A 24,428-nucleotide genomic window follows, 5' to 3' on the forward strand; every position below is an offset into this window, starting at 1 on the left:
ATACGTTTACATGGCACCTGGCATCAAAACAGGGTGTTTCAGCCCCGCGTCATATATTCATAGCGCTACAGAATAGGAACCGATTGGGCAGTCAAGAACACAGCCATATGATATTTGATCAATTAGGAGTCAGGGATGTTTCGCTGAGAATAAACGGACAACAGGAACCATCCGAGGATATACAGCTTAATTACGGCGACAACCATGTCGCACGTGTGTACCATCGATTGCTGTCATATATGGGTCGTGATCAAAACGTCGACACTGGTTTGCAAATATCACAACTTGATTTTAAAAAGCTGTATCCGATTTATTATTTTTCATTGGAACATCTTGATTTAACGAGACAATCCGTCGTTGATATACACTTCCGAGCTCGTATAGCCCCGGGTAATGTTAATTATAGAGCGGTTGCTGTCATTCTCAGCGATAAATCAATGCTGCTAGAAGGTGTTGGTGGACGAATGAGAATCATTGATGCACCAGTAGAAAACATGTAATTGAAAACACAAACGCGTTTACAATAAAATGTCGTATAGTGTCGTCAGTGTAGAGTTGACTGATGGTCAAGTCAAGAAATTACGATCAAAGTCGGCTAAACAATGCGGAACCACAATAACGCTGAAGCCGTCGCAGATGGCGGGTGGTAATCATAAGATATCGTTGACGGCGCGTCAAATAAAACATTTCAATAATGCGATGAAGAACAGAAAGGGTGTTCAGGTAGATTTCTCGGCCGCAGCAATTAAAAACATGGAAAAGACCGGTGGGATATTTCCGCTGTTAGCTGCGATTCCGGCATTGATTGCCGCGGCGGCCCCAGCAGTGGCTAAGGCGGCTGCGTTGGGGGCCGTTGGTACCGCGGCGGGGATGGCATTGAAGAAGGCAACCGGGAAAGGCTACAAAAAAAAACGACCCGTGGCCGGAAAGGGTCTAAGACTACCGGGAACCCCGTATTCATGGTACTCGGGAAAGGGTCTAAGACTACCGGGAACCGTTTATTGACTCGAGAGTCTATGACTCCTGAGTCTATGACTCCCATGTCTAATTTTGATTTAATAGACGCCGCAAACGCGCTAGCGATAAAAAACTTCAGAGGTGTTTTTATGAGGGATCAATTACCGGCGGCCCCAAGGAATACTGAAACAGGCATAATTAACCTCGATGGGTCCTCCGGAGCGGGAACTCATTGGGTTGCGTACGCGATTGATCCGCGTGCAATCGTCTATTTTGATTCATACGGGTTAGCCCCGCCGAAAGAGTTCATGCGGTATGTCCGGGCGTGTTCAGCCCGGGCGTGTTCAGCCCCGGTTTTTTATTCCACGCTGCCAACACAGCAGTTAAGTGACCCACCGATATGTGGCCGTGAGGTATTGAACGTACTTGCGGCGATTTCATCATCGCGAAAACCACCTCATATGGTTGTAAACGAATACACTAGTGGGGTCGTAGAAGCTCAACGGATTTTAGAGAATAACATTTACAATAATAATGATTGATATCTGGGGGCGACCGGTTTCGTCGCTGAAAGAATCCACGGAAACGGCCGCCGCCGACATAAAAAAACTAATTGAGGATGAAATCGCTGATATGTTGAATCTAACAAGTGTTGACCCGGGCGAAATAGTTGTATTTCAAGACCGCCAGGGTAAATTGAAATCCGGTAATGTGTCACTGAATGACGTTTTAATACGACAGCGTGATGCCGCCGAGGACACTATCGCGCTGTATACCAGCGACGGACGACTCAAACCGGGTGAATCCATCTTGACGATAAATGGAAAAATAAGTACACTTGGCGAGAATTATATAACCATGTCAAATTCGTTAAAGGGTTTACGTAGTGAAATTAAATTATATGAAGAACGGATCGTGTTGACGCTAACGCATTTCGACGATGTGCAACACATTGTCGAAAGATTTTTTCGGGGATCCACGACGGCAGACGAACCAAATCTTGTAAAAATAAAAAATGCTATTTCGGATCTTATGGAGATGTCGGCCAATTTACCCCCGTTGCGAAAAAATGTTAACAGGATCGATGACAACTTTGATAAATTCTTTGGTAAAAAAAATACCAAGCCGGATGAGATTACAATAACTATAAATGATATCACTGCGTATGGACAGGAAATAAAAACAATCAAAACTGATGTTGCAACAAACAAAAGGAGTGTAGACGCGCATGAACGGGAAATAGAAATAATCGGCGCTAATGTTGCAACGATCATAAATAATGTAGACTCGCATGGACGGAAAATAGAAACAATCAAAACTGATGTTACAACGATCATAAATAATATGGACACGCATACACAGGAAATAGGAACAATCAAAACTGATATTGAAGCGAACAAAAAAAATATAGACGCGTATTGGCGGGGAATAGGATTAATCAAAACTGATGTTGCAGCGAACAAAAAGGGTATAGACGTGCATACATATGAAATAGGAACAATCAAACTTGATGTTGCAGCAAACAAAAAAAGTATGACCGAGAATACACGGGAAATAGAAACAATCAAAACTAATGTTGCAGCGAACAAGAATAATATAGACGCGCATTGGCAGGAAGTAGGAATAATCAGAACTGATGTTGAAGCGATTAAAGACGGGCTACCGAGAGTAGCAGAGCAATTCGAAAAAATAAAAACCCCTCATGAGAACATCATCAACACAGTATACACAATTCGGCATGGATCATTCGATTGGACTCCTACACAGAATACAGTAAATATTACCGCAACTATTAAGGGTATTTATCGATTGACACTGGTTTCAATGATGCAGTTTAATATATTATCGTCGAGTTCATCCGGGTTTAACAATACAATATCAACAATTATAGACAAGAACGCAACTGAACTGTTTACAATTTATGCCGTTGATAAAAATCTAGCCGGGGCAAACATCACATGGTATGTGGAATTTGTAGCGAATCTAAGTAATTAAAAACACTAGCTCTTTTAAAATAAAAATGACCACCAAGGAAATTGAATCAGAGGTATCACCGACGTCACATCAATATCGATTCGATACCGCAAAAGAATTTTCCGCGAACTTGAAAACGCTTTCCGAAAAATACCGTGCAAAAATAAAAAAATACCGCAGAAAAATAACCGCCATCGACGCGGTCGTGTACTCGGTGTCGGGTATAGTGGCCGGTACCGGCGTCGTTTTATCCACGATGACCACGATAACCCCGATCGCTGTTCCAATCGCCGTCTCCGCGATGACAACAATTGCTGGAGTCGCCAACGCAATCACTAGGAAGATATCATCGTGTTTTCAGAAAAAACTCAACGAGTATACAGTAAAACATCAAATAGTATCCGACGCGTACTCGAAATTATCCGGGTTGATCTCGTTGTCAATTGATAATTTGTTCGTATCCGATGTTGAATTCTCCACGATGGTCCAGTTGTATAGCTCCGCGATGTCAAAAATCGAGGATTTTCAACTGGAAGCCGGAACCACCTGGTTGTTGAAATTAGACACTAAAGACAACAAATAATAATAATGTCGCTGAACCCCGAAGGGTTTCAATTACTTCAGCGGATCGCGGAGAACACCACTCCGGTACAAACAAATATGATATCGATAACGTCAACGAAACCCGAATTCAGTGTGAACTTCCCGTCGCCGGTTCCAGTGAAGGAAATAGCGCTGGCAAAATTGCGAGTATATCACAGTTGGCCTAATATTCGAGCGGACGCATTTAACGGACAACAACCTAATAACTCGCTGGTTTTTGCACGGACAAATAAACCCGATGGAACCCCAAACTGGGAGGAGGTTACAATACCAACTGGGTCATACCAAATAGAGCAAATCAATAAAGAATTTCAACGCAGGATAAAATCGATCACAGGAAAAGAGTCAAAAATCGCTATTACGGTTCATGAACCAACGTTATCGTCGACGATTGAAATAAGCACACCGGGGTATATGGTTGATATTTATAACAGTTCAATAAGAACCATACTAGGATGGCCTGAGAATCCACCCGCGGACACCCCCCCATCAACTATCCTCAGACACGATAACGGAGATGGTGGTAGGCATATTGCTCCATACAACGTAAATATCGCATCAGTGATAGCGATCAATCTAGTGTGTGATGTTATCGAAGGGAGTTATCAGGTGGATACCAAGCAATCAAATCAAGCTCAACAGGGGTATATCCTTTATTCGTTTTCACCAACAGCCCCTCCGGGATTTTTGATCATTGAGAATCCGATTAATCCGGTCTATATGCGATGCCATGATCGGTTTTTAACGAGAATTAATTTCAGACTTACCGATCAGTCAAATAACCTAATTGATCTGCAAGAGGAGGAGTTAGTGATCACTCTGTTTGTAAGATCATAGCAGCAGAGGGGGCGATGACATCGACGCGGTCGTCGATGTGCTTACCGAACGCTGACGACGCTGGGGATCGGCGCGCAGAAGGTGTTAATTAAACCAAATGACGATTGGACGATCCCCCAACGACGTCGTCGTTTTTTTTTTACCAGGCGCTGACGACACTAGATCGTTGAGTGCAGAAAGTAATAATTAAGCAAAATAACGATTGGACAAAATGTCCGATTCGCCCCCTCTGCTGCTCCTTTACCATTAAGACCGTAGGAAAATGTCGAAGTCAATTGACTAGCCATTTACATGATTAATACTCAACATGTATCGGAAATATCAGTGATATCTTACGTAATTTGTCACCGAATTTTCAATACACTTACTTGCTTTGTGTCGTCAAAGTCAATACCGTGTTTCGTGTCGTCATGTAACTATAACGTAAGCTATATTTTATCCTTGCAACCGTAATTTTTCCGTTATAATCATACAAGTTGCATTTTATCATAGTAACGGTAATTATTCCACTGCACGTATGAAAATTACATGTTATTCTCGGAACGGTAATTATTTCGTTACAAGAATGAAAATTGCATTTACATTTTATGCTAGCAACGGTAGTTAGTCCGTTATAAACATGAAAATTGCGATTAATTTCTGTCTTCGATACGGTAATTATCACGTTAAAATCATGATAATCACAATTCAATTTTATCCATGCAATAGTAATTATTCTGCTACAAGCATGAAAATTACAATGTCAAAATTGCCATGTCAATAATATATATATATATATATATATATATATATATATATATATATATATATATATATATATATATATATATATATATATATATATATATATATATATATATATATATATATATATATATATAAAGGTATTTGTTATTGTTGCAACGTAACTATTTCCGTTACAACGATAAAATATACATTTGCAATAGCAAAACATACTGCTCTAATGGTTTGTGGATATCATTGCAAGAATTGCAAATACCGTTGCAACGACACTGGTATTAAAAATACCGGTGTAACGGTAAATTTTATCGTTGCAGCGGCAAACGTTACATATGTATCAACTAAATGTATTGTTTTCTTTGTAATGGCACAGGTAGTTGCGGCTGATTTTGTATACCACAGAGTTGATGATCAAAGTTTATATAAGATTCAGAGCCGTTCATAAAAGAACACTAGTTCTTACAAAAACACAACTTCGTACAAAAACATTAGTTCATAAAAAGAACACGAGAATACCACTTCATACAAGAACACTACTTCATACAAGAACACTACATACAAGAACACTACTTCATACAAGAACACTACTTTATACAAGAGCACTACTTTATACAAGAACACTACTTTATACAAGAACACTACTTCATACAAGAACACTACTTCATACAACAACACTACTTTATACAAGAGCACTACTTTATACAAGAGCACTACTGCATAAAATAACAGTACATCATAAAAGAACACCACTTCATACGATAACTCCAGTTCATACAAGAACACTACTTCATACAAGAACACTACTTCATACAAGAACACTACTTTATACAAGAACACTACTTTATACAAGAACACTACTTCATACAAGAACACTACTTCATACAAGAACACTACTTTATACAAGAACACTACTTCATACAAGAACACTACTTCATACAAGAACACTACTTTATACAAGAACACTACTTTATACAAGAGCACTACTGCATAAAATAACAGTACATCATAAAAGAACACCACTTCATACGATAACTCCAGTTCATACAAGAACATCACTTCATTCAAGAACACTACTTAATACAAGAACGCCAATTCATTCAAGAACGTCAATTCATACAAGAGCACTGCTTTATAAAAGAAAACTACTTCTTACAAGAACACATGATCATACAAGAACACTGCTTTATACAAGAACACATGTTCATACAAAAACACTGCTTCATACAAGAACACTGCTTCATACAATAACATTGCTTCATTTAAGAACACTACTTCATACATGAACACTACTTCATACAAGAACACTAATAAATAATCACTTGTGTCAAACTCATCCACCAAACACAGAAGTTCCGCGTACACATAATTGCTTGTGATGTGCATCAAGAACGAGACTATCCTTTGCAAAGCATCTTGATAGTGTCATAGAAGTGCGGTTTTATTTTGTTGCAATAGACGTCTTACATTAAGAGTCTTGACAGATCTAACACAGACGTGCCAACACAGACGGCCTTTGTCAGCTTCAGTTTTGCTTGGGCAGCGTGATTACCTCTTTACATATGCTCATAAATCATTTCAAAATACTATACGATTAAATAATTAACTTTCATAAAATAACACAATCTAAATCAAATAAAATAAATAGAAATAGAGCCACGATCAATATACAATATTCTCAAACAATTTGATTTTTAACGTTGCTTCAACAATTTTAAAGTGATATCGCTACGATGTCTGCAGTGTGTCAGTTTACAGTGATGTCTAGCACTGAGGCATCATGCTGCAGACATGTATCATCATGTTCCACGCAGTCACATTATCCTGACACCAGGTTGACCAGTCCTAACACTAACCTCTTAATGCTGAGCACCTAGCGAGGCAGCTGTTAGTACCATTTTTAGAATTCTTTTGGTATGACTCGGCATTCGAATCCGCGACCTCCTTCATACAAGGCGGACGCTCTAACCACTTAGGCCACTAGAGTAGTGCACTCTTAAACAAGAAAACAGTATCCGTGAAATATATAATATATTATAGTCATAATCAATATTAATTCATTCTATATATATATATATATATATATATATATATATATATATATATATATATATATATATATATATATATATATATATATATATTCTCAGGTAAATAATATAATCTTCGCATAATAGATTTTTTGAAGTATAGTTATGATCAATCATACCAGTTGCCGGTAGCTACAGCCATTTATTTAGGTTCCTCAAGGTACGTATACGATTGCTAGATTTTGCTTTGCAAAGTTTTTACGCGACGAGAGTGTAATATTATGTATAGTAGTTGCTGCTTATAATTGTTTACGTTTTCCGAAGTGTTTCTCCAATAAGACCTCATGAACAACGATGGAAATGTCGGTACCTGATGTGGCATCGTTGTTGCCAGTAGCCGTGAATTTCCAATGAATTAGTGGTTGTAGTAATTTTATTTCCCACAAATATTAATTGCAGTTATTGTATTTTCCAAAAGTAGTATTGGTTACATTGATTTAATCCAGCCGAATTTAAATGGATTGCGCTATAACTATTTTACAGCCTATATTTTAGCCGGATTAAAAATTGCAACATCATGGGATATAGAGAGGCGTTGACCTAAATCAGCTCCCAAAGTCTAGACCACTCAGTTTGTTACTATTAATATCCTCAGTGTTGTTGTTGTTGTTGTTGTTGTGGGGTTTAACGACATTTTTCAGCACACGATAGGCTATACATGGCGGCCAGTATTACTGGTTGAGGAAGAACCAGGGAAAACCCCGAAAAGAACCACCGACCCACGAGATGCTATTGGCAAGTTTTCTCACATACCCACATTGGCCGAATCCGAGACTCGAACCCACGCAGACAGAGGTGAGATGGCAGTGATCCGTAACGGAGAGCGCTTTAGACCACTCGGTCACTCGGGGCCCCGATATCCTCAATAATGCATTGATAGTGTACTAAATTACTAATATCCTCAATAATGCATTGTTAGTGTAATATATTACTGATATCCTCAATACTGCATCGATAGTGTACAATATACTGATATCTTCAATAATGCATCGGTAGTGTAATATATTACTGATATCCTCAATAATGCATTAATAGTGTAAATAGTGTAATAAATTACTGATACCTTCAATAATGCCGTGTTATTGTCTTAGGTCACTGATATCTTTAAAATCCCTATTGCCCTCCCCTTGTTAAGGCCTTGACATTGTCCTAGATTACTGTTATCCACAATAATACATTGCTATTGTCATATATTTCTGATATAATCAACAATGCAATGATATTGTCCTAGATTACTGATATAATCAATAGTGCATTGATATTGTCCTAGATTACTGATATAATCAATAATGCATTGATATTGTCCTAGATTACTGATATAATCAATAATGCATTGATATTGTCCTATATTACTGATATAATCATTAATGCATTGATATTGTCCTATGTTACTGATATAACCAATAATGCATTGATATTTTCCTAGATTACTGATACAATCAATAATGCATTGATATTGTCCTATATTACTGATATAACCAATAATGCATTGATATTGTCTCGATTACTGATATAATCAGTAATGCATTGATATTGTCCTAGATTACTGATATAACCAATAATGCATTGATATTGTCTCGATTACTGATATAATCAATAATGCATTGATATTGTCCTAGATTACTGATATAATCAATAATGCATTGATATTGTCCTAGATTTCTGATATAATCAATAATGCATTGATATTGTCCTAGATTACTGATATAATCAATAATGAAATTATATTGTCCTAGGTTACTGATATAATCAATAGTGCATTGATATTGTCCTAGATTACTGATATAATCAATAATGCATTGATATTGTCCTAGATTACTTATATAATCAGTAATGCATTGATATTGTCCTAGATTACTGATATAACCAATAATGCATTGATATTGTCCTAGATTACTGATATAATCAATAGTGCAATGATATTGTCCTAGATTACTGATATAATCAATAATGCAATGATATTGTCCTAAATTACTGATATAATCAATAATGCAATGATATTGTCCTAGATTACTGATATAATCATTAATGCATTGATATTGTCCTAGATTACTGATATAATCAATAGTGCATTGATATTGTCCTAGATTACTGATATAATCAATAATGCATTGATATTGTCCTAGATTACTGATATAATCATTAATCATTGATATTGTCCTAGATTACTGATATAATCAATAATGCATTGATATTGTCCTCGATTATTGATATAATCAATAATGCATTGATATTGTCCTCGATTATTGATATAATCAATAATGCATTGATATTGTCCTCGATTATTGATATAATCATTAATCATTGATATTGTCCTAGATTACTGATATAATCATTAATCATTGATATTGTCCTAGATTACTGATATAACCAATAATGCATTGATATTGTCCTAGATTACTGATATAATCAATAGTGCAATGATATTGTCCTAGATTACTGATATAATCAATAATGCAATGATATTGTCCTAAATTACTGATATAATCAATAATGCAATGATATTGTCCTAAATTACTGGTATAATCAATAATGCAATGATATTGTCCTAGATTACTGATATAATCATTAATGCATTGATATTGTCCTAGATTACTGATATAATCAATAATGCATTGATATTGTCCTAGATTACTGATATAATCATTAATCATTGATATTGTCCTAGATTACTGATATAATCAATAATGCATTGATATTGTCCTCGATTATTGATATAATCAATAATGCATTGATATTGTCCTCGATTATTGATATAATCAATAATGCATTGATGTTGTCCTCGATTACTGATATAATTAATAATGCATTGATATTGTCCTCGATTACTGATATAATCAATAATGAAATGATATTGCCTTAGACTTGACCTTCTGATGTAAGTGAGTTCGAGTTTATGTGTAAATAATGACTATGCTTTGTTTTAATTGCCGGGTCCGACCTTTCTCCTTAATTTATAGGAAACACACCAGACGAAAAATTCAGTACGTCACATAAATATATGTTGATAGGTTCAATTTACCAGAGTAGTTCCATTTCTCATTAGTTTACCAACAGATGCAAAAGATAAATAAAGTCAAAATACAATAATTACAGAGGTATGGCCTATAAGAAATATTTGCTAAAGTCCAGTTGGTAATCTTATTTTCAGACAATGTGATAATGCTTCTTCCTAAAAGCATTAACATGCAATCACAAGGAGTATCAACGATTTTGTTTGTGCTGGATTTCATCTCTCTCTCCCTGTCTCCCCCCCCCCCCCCGCCTCTCTCTCTCTCTCTCTCTCTCTCTCTCTCTCTCTCACACACACAGACACACACGCACAGACACACACACAAAGACGAGAGCACACAAGCACGATATCCGTTCTGACACAAGTGACCAAGGCACTATATCAATTAGGTACATATATGTATTATAAATAATATAGTGTTTGTTCTACTGATCACTCCTAACAAACACCACAGACAGATCCAGATAATCTGGCGTATATTGTACTGGTAGATCAGAATTTATTTTCTTTATTTTACTAAATACTCCAAACTACGACAGATCTCGATCTATACAGCTTGCTTTGGGATCCGACTTATATGCAAGTACATATTGTAAACATTGCCCTGGCACATTCTCCCCGTAAAAAGGTACTCATGGCTCTGGCACATCCTCTCGATAAAATGGTATACATTGCCCTGTCACTACCTTTCGGTAAAATATTATACATTTCCCTGACACATCCTCTCGGTAAAATGGCATCCATTGCCCTGCCACGTTTTCTCCGTAAAATGGTATACATTGTCCTGACATATCCTCTAGGGAAATGGTATACATTGCCCTGGCACATCCTCTGGGGAAAATGGTATACATTTCCCTTGCACTTCTTTTAGGGAAAATGGTATACATTGCCCTGGCACATCCATTAGGGAAAACGGTACTCATAGCGCAGGCACATTCTCTCGCTAAGATGGTATTCGTTGTCCTGGCACATCATCTCGGTAAAATGGCAAACATTGTCCTGGCACATCCTCTCGGGAAAATGGTATACAATGCCCTGGGTCGTCCTCTGGGGAAAATGGCATACATTTCCCTAGCACTTCCTTGCGATAAAATGGTATACATAGCCCTGGCACATCCTTTAAGAAAAATGATATACATTGCTCTAACTCTTCTTCTCGGCAAAATGGTATGCATAGCCCTTGTCTAAATTCTGGCATTTCCTCCCACAGCATATCCTATTAATCATCAATGGTTTTTGTTAAATTCAAACTGACCACGAAAGTATTTTGCAGAAAGCCAATTGCGTTTTGACCATAAATCCCTGCAGTTGTTCTCTCCTTTTCCACAAACCCTGTCACATTTTGTTGCTTAATTAAAAATAAATGTCTTATTTTATGATTTTATCCAATCTAATGTTTTGTATAAATATTCCGTTTCAAGCTCCAAAAAGATAAACTTGCCTCTCGAAATTTTTGAAGAGGGTGTGCAATAATATAATGGATCTCATCATCTCCTCTCGCAACCAAAGTCTTATCAAGAAAGTAATATCTTACTGGAATTATTGCGAGATCGTAAGACTTGAAATCGATGGTAATGTCCAGTATTTAAAACTAATGATATAGAAAACGACGCTTGTAAACGTGGATTCGATGAAAATTATTTTCCTTATTTTTACCAGAATTTCGTGATGACTTTCAACTGTATAATGCTTTAAATGGTATACCTGACACGTCGGTGACACAAAAGAATTTGTGAAACGTATAATAAAAGAAAGAGAATAAATAAATTTATAAAATCTTTAACAAAAAAAGAATAGATAGAAAGAAAGAATTAAAGGAATACTCTAGGGAAGCAGCACGGAAATTAGATGACGGTAATCAAGTTCAAACAGATACATGTAGAAAAAATAGAGATCGAAACCTTTACATTAAGCACATTTATATTTCAGTTTAAGGAGATGATAGAGGTGTACAACCTGGTACAGTATGTGGAACAGAAAGACATTACTGTGTTCGCCCCAACATCCGACTCCTTCTTGGCATATGACTCATCCCTGTATGGATATGACATGGAAGATCCTGATACAGTTCGCAGTGTTATTCTGTATCATATTGGTAAGTCTAGTCAAACAACATAAACACCAAGCTACCTACCTAACCTCCTATCCATTTTCCTGCCCGCCTGCTTCCTTCTTTGAATACCTAAATAGGTACCTACATTCCTTTCAGCCTATATGCATGGATACCTACATAACTGCCTACCTTCCTTTCAAACTATCTACATCGATACCTTCATAATTATCTACCTTCCGGTCAGTCTATCTACATAGATACCTACATAATTACCTACCTTCCTGTCAGTCTATCTACATTGATACCTTCATAATTATCTACCTTCCGGTCAGTCTATCTACATCGATACCTTCGTAATTATCTATCTTCCGGTCAGTATATCTACATAGATGCCTACATATTTACTTACATGTGCCCACATTGCTATCAACCTTCATAAACGAAGACAAAAAGAGAAAGCATAATTACTTCCTTCATTCCAACCAATTACCTACAGTATAACTTACCCACGTTCATATATACATACAGACAATGTGACATATATAAAATAAAGACAATGAGACTTATATAAAATACCTATCTTCCCGACTGATGGCACTCCTTAGCTCCTTTGCAGCTTGTCTTGCTGGTTAGAACTTTGGAGTAACACCGTGTTTTTCTTAAAGTGTGTTTTGGTGAGGGTTTCCCCTGTTCATCCCACCAGTGTTGTAGTTTTCTTGTTCATAAACAATAATGTATTTATTTCTAATTTAGTCAGGGTTGCTCTATGTTTTGTTCAGCAAGTTTATGAGTTTCATTTATCCCAATATAAAGCTCAGCTGATGTATTTTCTTTCCTTTGCCTGGGCTGACAGTGGGCCTGATTTTTATCAACCTTGCTTATAACTTCGGATTGTGCTACCACCGCTTGAGTCTATTAAGGCTCTGGGATGGATTCCATCCCTGTATCCACTAAGTACGTTTCTTTTTAGGTAGTGACTCTGCCAGAGTGATTGTGTCCTTTTTGTTGTTTTATTTTGATTGTTGCGTTGTGTTCATTGAAAGTTTGAAGATTTAGCCCTTTAAGCCTAAAAAATATTTAGTGTTAAAACAAATAAGCTGTTTACATGTATCTTTTCATGTTGATAACTGTGTGATGTGCATGCTTTTTTATGTTGTAGTTAAATCTGTATGTTTATGATGGTGGTATACAAAGGTTCGAGTTAGGGTTGTGGAGATAGAGCTTCTATCGAGAGAGAGCTTCTTCAATAGCCAAAGGAAGAACCTCATATAAACTGGCAATCTGAAAGTCGATGTCAGTTTTCTTCTTTACTCCTTCTTCATTCTGTGTTACCCTCTTTCTTTCTTCTTCGTGCTGTTGTAGTGTTTGGCTGTTTTCCTAGAGTTTGCTGTTCTGCATCTACTCGACTTCCATTGCCTTAGATCTTGATGTTTGCGACTGGTCTTTTATTGCCACGATTCTTTGTTTAATAGCTATATTGAATTTGGAAGGTATATTGTGCCTCTTTTTGTTGTATAAATTAGTATGTTTGGTCTGAGGATCAGTGTTGGATTTACATGTCGTGTTAACAATTGGGGACTGTGGTGTTGTTGTTTATTTAGTACCGCCTTGTGCGTGTGTGTGTGTGTGGGGGGGGGGGGGGGCTTATTACTGGCCTTATAGTCTTAAGATGGCTGGGGCCTAAGAATTTTTGTGTTTATTAATATCGTACCACTCTTGTTGTCGTGTGTATCTGGGCCGGATTTGGGGGTGGGGTGTCACCTTTATTCACCTTTTTTGAATAAGAGTTTGTTAATTAGAGTTCTAAAGCTATAAATGTGGTGCAACTGCAAGGCTGTCTCCTGGAGTCTCATTCGAGTACCATTCATGGTTTCTCCATTTGAGAAGTCGTGCAGTCGTTTTAAATCTAAAAGAATCAAGAAAAATGTTTTTGAAAATGAGACACAATATCTGAATGTTGTTTTAAAATTTGATAAGTGTTGCTTTGGCAAACCGAAAGTTATATCGGGCTAAGTTAAGGAGGAGAATTATACCCCAAGTAATTTGGTTAAATTTGGGAAGTTGGTAGTTTTTCTATATTGTAATCAATTGTGTTCAGTTTTCTTGTTGTACATTGGTGCAAAAAGAGGATTCAAATCGTCCATCACGCGGACGTGATGGAAAACACTATTATTTCGTTATGTATTGTCAAACCGAAAATTCGGTCCTATGGCAACGTGACAACATCAATACGTGGTATATCGTTGTATATAAATTGATAATAAGTTAGAGGAAATGGGGTTATCTGGGTTTTTATACCAGAAATTTTAATTAGTGTTGCTTCGGCAAATTGAGAGTCATACAGAGCTACAATCGCGTCACCTACATACCTTTCATATTTCCGTACATAAGTACAAAAATACATGCGTTAGTACGGCTTAAGAAATAGACGGACAGAAAGACAAACAAACAAGCTTACATAAATACAAAATCACTTTTTGCAAGTTGCTACACTCGTCATCTATCTACTGTCAGTCTAGATACAGTATTATCAGTTCGGCTGTCTTATCTATATCCAGGTAGTTTTACATTTATCCCTCAATCTAACTATTAAGGTGCATATTCGTTTCGTCTCCCTAACTCTCTGTCTATAAATCCGTCTTTATGTTTATCCATTATGCTTTTCTACAGTATCTGCGCACATATTTTAGTAATATATCAAGCAATTTGTCAGCATATGGTAACAATACTCTGCATTATGTTAGAAATATGTGTCACATTATATGGTAACAATATGTCTGCACTATATGGTAACAATATGTCTACATTATATGGTAACAATATGTCAGCATTATATGGTAACAACATGTCTGCATTATATGGTAACAATATGTCTGCATTATATGGTAACAACATGTCTGCATTATTTGGTATCAACATGTCTGCATTATATGGTAACAACATGTCTGCAGTATATGGTAACAACATGTCTGCATTATTTGGTAACAATATGTCTGCATTATATGGTAACACCATGTCTGCATGGTAGCAATATGTTTGCATTATATAATGACAACATGTCAGAATTATACGGTAAAGGTATGTCAGCATTATGTAATAACAATAAGACGGCATTATATAGTAACAACATGTCTGCAGTATATGGTAACAACATATCTGCATGGTAGCAATATGTCAACATTATGTAGTAAAAGTATGTCAGCATTGTATAAGAACAATATGACGGCATTATACATTTGCAATGTTTGCATTATAAGATAACAATATTCTGCATTATGTTAGAAATATGTGTCGCATTATAGGTAACAATATGTCTGCAGTATATGGCAATATTATATCTGCATTATATGGTAACAATATGTTTACATTATATGGTAATAATATGTCTGCATTATATAGAATCCATATGTGTGGATTGTATGGTATGGTAACAATATGTTTGTACAATATAGTGTCAACTTGTTAAAACTGTTAATTATGTATATTTGATTTAATTTATATTTGATTTAATTTAATTGATTGTTTGTTAGTTTTAAATTTTTTTATCATTGCATTACTTGATATACTAATGCAGTGCTGTCCAACCCGCATGCGCGGCCCGCGGGCCGGTTTTAAATGGCCCGCCAGAACTCGAACAGCTATATAGTCGTTGCTTTTCAGTTTTCTGCTGCGGCCCTTGGTGTCAAAAAGGTTGGACAGTACTGTACTAATGTAATTTTATTTGCTGGAATGTAACACTTTCCTGCAATTAGTTTGACCTGACTGCTTTTTCGAAACACCTGATAATAGAACTTCGTATCTTAATGCTGACCTAGATCCTGACCTTCATTCAGAATTAGTAAGAGTTGGAGTAAACAAATTCTTTTTTGTATTCATTTATAGTGTAGTGAAATTTACCGGAATTGCACAATAGTCTCATTTTATAGTGATGTAACTAATTTTAGTCACGCTTTCAAAACACTTATACGTCAAGGTGTTTGTTTTGTTGCGACCAGTTTGAGTTGAAATTCTATTTTTTTAAAAATCATTCATTCTTTTCCCTGGGAATATTTAAATGCTCATATAGAATTCTGAGACAAAGACATTTATTTAAATTTTGTTCGGAATTAAAAACTGGAATATTAGTTTCTGTGTTTCAACAAAGAAATGTAGACCCATCAGTACTATAATGGCTACAGTTTACGTCAACGCCTTCCATTTTGGATTTTCGACGGTACTAGAACTCAAATTCATTAGAACATTTTATTACTAGGGCTTCTAATTTTTAATTCGTGGATTATTTTTGGATTATTTTTGTATTTGATTCTTAAAACCTAAGTTCGTTTCCTCATTTTTACCTTGTTTTTCTAGGGAAATAAATTAGTTGTTAAATTTTACAAAGCTTGTTGTCTTCCCTTTTTTCTTGTTACTGTTTATGAGAGCCTAATCACGGAACAAAATAATATGCTAACCGAAGAGAAATATTGTTCATTGAGTTTGGAATGGTGCTAGATTGATACAAATGTGAAAAATTTAGTTAGTTGAAAATCTTGAGTATGTATCTCGCCTGCGCCCCTTTATAGTGAAATGGTAGTGTTTCTTATATATAAATTTAAAAGACTGTATATTAGAACAGGATAAAAGATCTGTGATTCCGAAGATTACTTTGTTTCATTTGCTAAGACGCTGCATAATAACTGTAAATAAGTTTTTACATGAAATGTTGGCTAATGCAACCTATTTTCCGTAGAGTTGAGTAAAACATTTTCAAGATTATTATATCCAGCAAGATGCATAAGTCCCAATGCCATATAAATAACTCAGGGTGAAAAGGCTCCGAAAAATTTCAGCTGCTAAAAGTAAGCATTCTAATATAATTCGTGTACCAAAATATAAAGTCGTCGGTAAAGTAATAATTGTGTCAACTACGTAATAACGCCATCGGTAAAGTAATAATTGTGTCTCACTGCGTAATAACGCCATCGGTATAGTAATAATAGTGTCTCACTACGTAATAAAGTAGTCGGTAAAGTAATAATTGTATATCACTACGTAATAACGCCATCGGTAAAGTAATAATTGTGCCTCGCTACGTAATAACGCAGTCGCATAGTAATAACTGTATATCTGTATCAATGCATACGGTATCGTAATAACTTTATTTTTCTATGTACCAATACAGACGGTAGAGTAACTGTATCCTGCTATGTACCTACGCCATGGGCAAAATAATAGTTGTATCTCGCTATGTACTGACACCTTGGGCAAAGTAATAACTAAATCTGTGTACAATCACTGTCAGTTAATGTGTTGAGGCAGGTGAAGCAATAATTTACAACGCATAATACTTTTTTACAGTCCAAGGCCGGGTGAGATGCACAGACTCCCCAACTACTGTAATTCTTGAAGCTGTTTTCCCGAACAGAACTAAACTCTACCTCAGTCAGTACGACAACGCCGGAGAACGGGTGAGTAAGATCACGAGTACAGTACCTAGAAAGATTTCATCACGTGACTCAAGCCCCCAGCCCTTGAAAAAAAGAAATTTTGTAGATGTAATTTTAGTTCTTTTTTTTAAAATTTATCCGCTGAATTGAAACTTTCTAAATTTTAAACTTTAAATTGTGCATTGGTTTCAGGAAAAGAAAGATTATAAAGTGCAGTTCAATTTGAATTAAAAGTCCAATTCTTTGTACACTGATTGCAATTATAATATCTTCTTTCTAGTTATCCTGACAGCATTAAACGTCTGCTAGAACACATTGTCAACAACATTAAACGTCTGCTAGAACACACGGTCAACAACATTAAAGTTATGTCCGAACATATTGTCATCAGTTTTAAATGTCAGCTAGAACACTTAGTCACTAACATTAAAATTCTGCTCGAACAAATCGTCACCAATATTAAAAGTCTCCTGGAACACATTGTCGACATCATTAAAAGTCTCCTGGAACACATAATCGACATCATTAAAAGTCTCCTATAACACATAATCAACATCATTAAAAGTCTTCTAGAACACGTCGTCAACAGCATTCAATACCTGCTCGAACACATTGTCGACATCATTAAAAGTCTCCTAGAACACATAATCGACATCATTAAAAGTCTCCTAGAACACATAATCGACATCACTAAAAGTCTCCTAGAACACATAATCGACATCATTAAAAGTCTCAGAATACACTGTCGACATCTTTAAAAGTCTCATAGAACACACTATCGACATCATTAAAAGTCTCTTAGAACACACTGTCGACATCATTAAAAGTCTCCTAGAACACGTTGTCAACAGCTTTCAATACCTGCTCGAACACATTGCCGACATCATTAAAAGTCTCCTAGAACACATAATCGACATCATTAAAAGTTTCCTAGAATACGTTGACAACAGCTTTGAATACCTGCTCGAACACATAATCAACATCATTAAAAGTCTTATAGAATACATAATCGACATCATTAAAAGTCTGCTAGAACACACTGTCAGCAGCTTTCAATACCTGCTGGAACACATTGTCGACATTCTTAAAGGTATACTGGAACACATTGTCGACATTACTAAAGGTAGGCATCACTAAAACTCTTTTAGATTACTTTGTCGACATCACTAAGTCTTTTAGAACGTAGCGTTAATAGTATTACAATTTTGTTAGAACCCATTGTGAACAAAGTAAATCTTTTTCTAGAACAACAATAAAACTCTGCTAGAGCACATTGCCAACAGTATTCAATGTATGCTAGAAAACATTGTCGACATCATTAAAAGTATGTTGGTATGCACTGAAAACAGTATTAAGTTTCTGTTAAAACACGTTATCGACATCATTAAAAGTATGCACAAACACATTGTCAAGAGTAATTAATTTATGTTAGAGTTTACTGTTGGCGTCATTCAACGTGTGCTGGAATGCATTGTCAACAGTAATAAATGTGTGCTATAACACATTGTCAACATCATTAAATGTGTGTTGGAACACTGTCAACAGTATTAAATGTGTGAGAGAACACATTGCCCGCAGTAATAAATGCGTGCTACAAGGCGTGTCAACAGTGCTAAATGTGTGCTAGAACACATTGTCAACATTATTAAATGTGTGTACGAACACATTGTCAACAGTATTAATTGTGTGCTAAAACAAATTGTCAACAGCCTTTAAATGTGTCAACCGTATTAAATGTGTACTAGAACCCATTGTCAACAGTATTAAATGTGTGCTACAACTCATTGTCAACAGTATCAAATGTGTACTAGAACATATTGTCAACATTATTAAATGTGTGCTAGAACACACTGTCAACATTGTTAAAGATGTGTTAGAGCACATTGTCAAAAGTAATAAATGTGTGCTAGAACACATTGTCAACAGTGTTAAATATGTGTTAGAACACATTGTCAACATTATTAAATATGTGTTAGAACACGTTATCAACAGTATTAAATGTGTGCTAGAACCCATTGTCAACAGTATTAAATGTGTGCTAGAACCCATTGTCAAAAGTATTAAATGTGTGCTAGAACACATTGTCAACATTATTAAATGTGTGCATGAACACATTGTCAACAGTATTCATTGTGTGCTAAAACAAATAGTCAACAGCATTAAGTGTGTTGAAACACATTGTCAACCGTATTAAACCGTATTAAATGTGTACTAGAACCCATTGTCAACAGTATTAAATGTGTGCTAGAACACATTGTAAACAGTGTTAAATAAGTGTTAGAACACATTGTCAACATTATTAAATATGTGTTAGAACACGTTATCAACAGTATTAATGTGTACTAGAACCCATTGTCAACAGTATTAAATCTGTGCTAGAACACATTGTCAACAGTATTAAATATGTGTTAGAACACATTATAAACAGTATTAAATGCGTGCTAGAACCCATTGTCAAAAGTATTAAATGTGTGCTAGAACACATTGTCAACATTATCAAATATGTGTTAGAACACGTTATCAACAGTATTAAATGTGTGCTAGAACCCATTGTCAACAGTATTAAATGTGTGCTAGAACACATTGTAAACAGTGTTAAATAAGTGTCAGAACACATTGTCAACATTATTAAATATGTGTTAGAACACGTTATCAACAGTATTAAATGTGTGCTAGAACCCATTGTCAACAGTATTAAATGTGTGCTAGAACACATTGTAAACAGTGTTAAATAAGTGTCAGAACACATTGTCAACATTATTAAATATGTGTTAGAACACGTTATCAACAGTATTAAATGTGTGCTAGAACCTATTGTCAACTGTATTAAATCTGTGCTAGAACACATTGTCAACAGTGTTAAATATGTGTTAGAACACATTATAAACAGTATTAAATGTGTGCTAGAACCCATTGTCAAAGGTATTAAATGTGTGCTAGAACACATTGTCAACATTATTAAATATGTGTTAGAACACATTATAAACAGTATTAAATGTGTGCTAGAACCCATTGTCAAAGGTATTAAATATGTGCTAGAACCCATTGTCAACATTATTAAATGTGTGTATAAACACATTGTCAACATTGTTAAATATGTGTTAGAACACATTGTCAACAGTATTAAATGTGTGTTAGAACACATTGTCAACAGTAATAAATGTGTGCTAGAACACATTGCCAACAGTGTTAAAAATGTGTTAGAACACATTGTCAACAGTATTAAATGTGTGTTAGAACACGTTATCAACAGTATTAAATGTGTACTAGAAGACATTGTCAACAGGAATAAATATGTGCTAGAACACATTGTCAACAGTGTTAAATATGTGTTAGAACACGTTATCAACAGTATTAAATGTGTACTAGAACCCATTCTCAACAGTATTAAATGTGTGCTAGAACCCATTGTCAACAGTATTAAATGTGTGCTAGAACCCATTGTCAACAGTATTAAATGTGTGCTAGAACCCATGGTCAACAGTATTAAGTGTGTGTTAGAACACATTGTCAACAGTATTGAATGTGTGTTAAAACACATTGTCAACAGTATTAAATGTGTGCTGAAACATGATGTCAACATCATTCAAAGTCTTCCTGAAGTCCATACACTCACACTAGCGTTGCTTTCATTTGAGAAGCGTACATAAAATAATCTAAGATATAAATTAGCACACTATGAAATTAGATGACGCTGAGGGGCTTTACCATCGTTCCGAAAGTTATCCAACACCAAAACGAATGCACACAATTTTAGCGAATGGGTTATACAATTATCTAAGACCATAGCAAACGCTCATAATAGCAGGGAATGGATAATAAAGTTATCCAACAACGATAACGGATGCATGTAGTGTTAAGATAATATATTAGAAAGATACCCAAAAGCATAAAGAATACTTACATTGTTAAACAATGGGTTATGAAGTTATCCAACACCATAAAGAATGCTTAAAATGTTAGGGGATGGATAATACAATTATTCAATATTGTAAACGAATGCATACAATGTTAGACAATGTAGAAAATGGAATATATATATATATATATATATATATATATATATATATATATATATATATATATATATATATATATATATATATATATATATATATATATATATATATATATATATATATATATATATATCTGGGAGACCTCAGGATCCAAGATGATATCCTGTGTTCTCATCATTGTCTGATAAATGTATTATAGATGTTAAATTCCATTTATCCTTTTGTGCATTGAAATCTACCAGTGGGGAAAATGTTTTCCAAATGTTCCATTAAATAAAATGTTTTCATACTATTTGTTACGAGTTGTAATAAATGATTATATGCTTAGATGTTTAATTATGCTTTATTTTGCTGTGTTATCAACACTTGGAAGTACCTTGGAAGAACCCTTTGATGGCTTTTGTCACAACACATTATGATTCCAAAGAAATCTGCCATCCTTTTTTGCTATACATGTTTAATTTATACTTTGTGCTTGACTTTTGTTAAAAATGTTTGGTAGAAATTTTGTCTACCTAATGTCATGTTTCGTTTACCTGATATAAGTCATGTTTATAAGTAGTAAATAATATGTTTATTTCGATTTGAGTTCAAGGCCTGGGTGAAATATGTATATAAAAGATTATGCAACCGAAGCCTTAATTTCTGTTTAATATCAGTCTTTGGGAATCTATGATCATAGTTTCTAGTTATGTTTAGATATAATTTTGAGAGGAATCATTTGCTAAAGTTATTCATTGGAATTACAAAGTGCTCATTGATCGTTTTAAACTAAATCATTACTTTTGGTTTTTTGAGAATTGATTTAAAGGCTTATTGGATTTCATCATTGTGGCAAACCAGAACATGTTGGTCGATTGGTACATCAGTACATTCAATTCTTTAGTTATATTTGTACATTCAAGACTGTGCATTAGTACATTTTATACCATTGGACTTGTGATTGGATATTTAGAATTACATGGAATTGAATTCGCAGTTTTGTGGTGATTTAGTTTTCTTGTATTCTAGGGAAATAACTCAATTGCTGAGCTTGCTAAGTTTGTTTTCTCTTTTTTTCAGTTGCATCGGTTTAGACCTATATTAGTAACACTTGTCACTAAACATTATGATTCCAGTGAAATCTACCATTTCCTTTGCACAGTAGCTTGATGGCTCCAATGAAATCTGCCATTCCCTTGGCAGAGTAACTTGATGGTTCCAATGAAATCAAGCATTCCATTGACACAGCAGTTCGATGGCTCTAACGAAATCTAGCAGTCCTTTGACATATCAGGTTGATGCTTCCAATGAAATATACCATTCCCTTGGCACAGCAGTTCCAGTGAAATATTACAAAATGTGCTTGATACGAGAGAGCAGTGCAGAACAAAACATATAATAAATTCACATCAGTGTGTTTGAAAATAACGTTATGAAAGTTACATTTGAAAAGCAGCGTTGTTATATCAAACGACCGGTTTAGCCTAGCATGTACACACGGTTTGCATTACACAGTTTCCTGCTTCATTTATTGCCCAAATGAAACATTTTCTGTATTGTTATTAGTTCCTAATAATTAGATTCTCCATGGTATTTGCAAAAAAGATATTGTGTACCATTCACAAAATATGTGTATGCGTTTCATTTATATGCTGTGACCACAATAAATGTGTTAGTATGGTTTCTAACACGTTCAAAATACGATTGAAACTTCGTCTTTCTCTGCTACAGTGTGACACTGGTGTTTTTTTCGAAATGGACTTAGATATAATTGATTTGCTTGAATTTAATACAGATGAAGACTTTGAAACTTTGCAGAAGAATGCAGATGAAATTTAATTTGCATCTTGCCTGTTATAGATCTGTACAGTTAATGGAGTTCGTATCACCGCCACTAATCCTGAAGCTTCTAATGGTATACTGCACAGTGTGGACAGAGTCATCTCCCCTGTCCAAAGTCCAAAGACGATAGCGGAGTTCTTGACAAAGCCGGATATTCCAAAACTGACATTCCAGTAAGTTGAACCTATTTACTGCAAGTTAAAGTTTTCACATTCAGTTTCACGCATCATATGACGTGTTGCATGAGTTTCAGTAACACGTATCATATGATTTGTTGCATGGGTTTCAGTAATACGTATCATATGACGTGTTGCATGGGTTTCAGTAACAGACATAATATGACGTGTTGCATGGGTTTCAGTAACACGTATCATATAACGTGTTGCATGGGTTTCACTAAATGGCATAATATCACGTGTTGCATGAGTTTCAATAACACGCATCATATGACGTGTTGCATGGGTTTCAGTAATTTGTATCATATGACGTGTTGCATGGGTTTCATTAACAGGCATCATATGACGTGTTGCGTGAGTTTCATTAACAGGCATCATATGACGTGTTGCATGGGTTTAAGTAACACGTATCATATGACGTGTTGCATGGATTTCAGTAATTCGTATCATATGACGTGTTGCATGGGTTTCAGTAACATGTATCATATAACGTATTGCATAAATAATGTTCACATTCACTTACACGTGTCATAGGACATGTTTCATAGTTTTCACAGTCAGTGACACGTATCATATGACGTATTGCATATGGTGTTTTCACATTCAGTTACAGGTATTATATGACATATATAACTTTCTCATTCAGTTACATGTATCATGTGATGTATATAGAGGTTTCCAATTCATTTTCATATCATATGACTTGTTCAATATAGAA

At 35.3% G+C, this 24,428-nt stretch overlaps 1 protein-coding gene across 3 annotated transcripts in view; it reads left to right on the forward strand.

The window, feature by feature from the left end:
• The window catches only part of LOC149790225 (uncharacterized), a 190,991-nt gene that overhangs the window by 111,125 nt on the left and 55,438 nt on the right, over nucleotides 1-24,428 (forward strand). For all 3 annotated transcript variants that reach the window (XM_089972247.1, XM_089972246.1, XM_089972248.1), the window contains 3 exons: nucleotides 12,142-12,307; nucleotides 17,603-17,712; nucleotides 23,553-23,707. In XM_089972247.1, coding sequence (XP_089828373.1) covers nucleotides 12,142-12,307; nucleotides 17,603-17,712; nucleotides 23,553-23,707 — 431 coding nt within the window. The remainder of the gene's footprint in view (nucleotides 1-12,141; nucleotides 12,308-17,602; nucleotides 17,713-23,552; nucleotides 23,708-24,428) is intronic.

Source organism: Sinohyriopsis cumingii, chromosome 10 (genome assembly GCF_028554795.1).
Source record: "Sinohyriopsis cumingii isolate HCF-2022 chromosome 10, ASM2855479v2, whole genome shotgun sequence".
Classification (NCBI taxonomy): Eukaryota; Metazoa; Mollusca; class Bivalvia; order Unionida; family Unionidae; genus Sinohyriopsis; species Sinohyriopsis cumingii.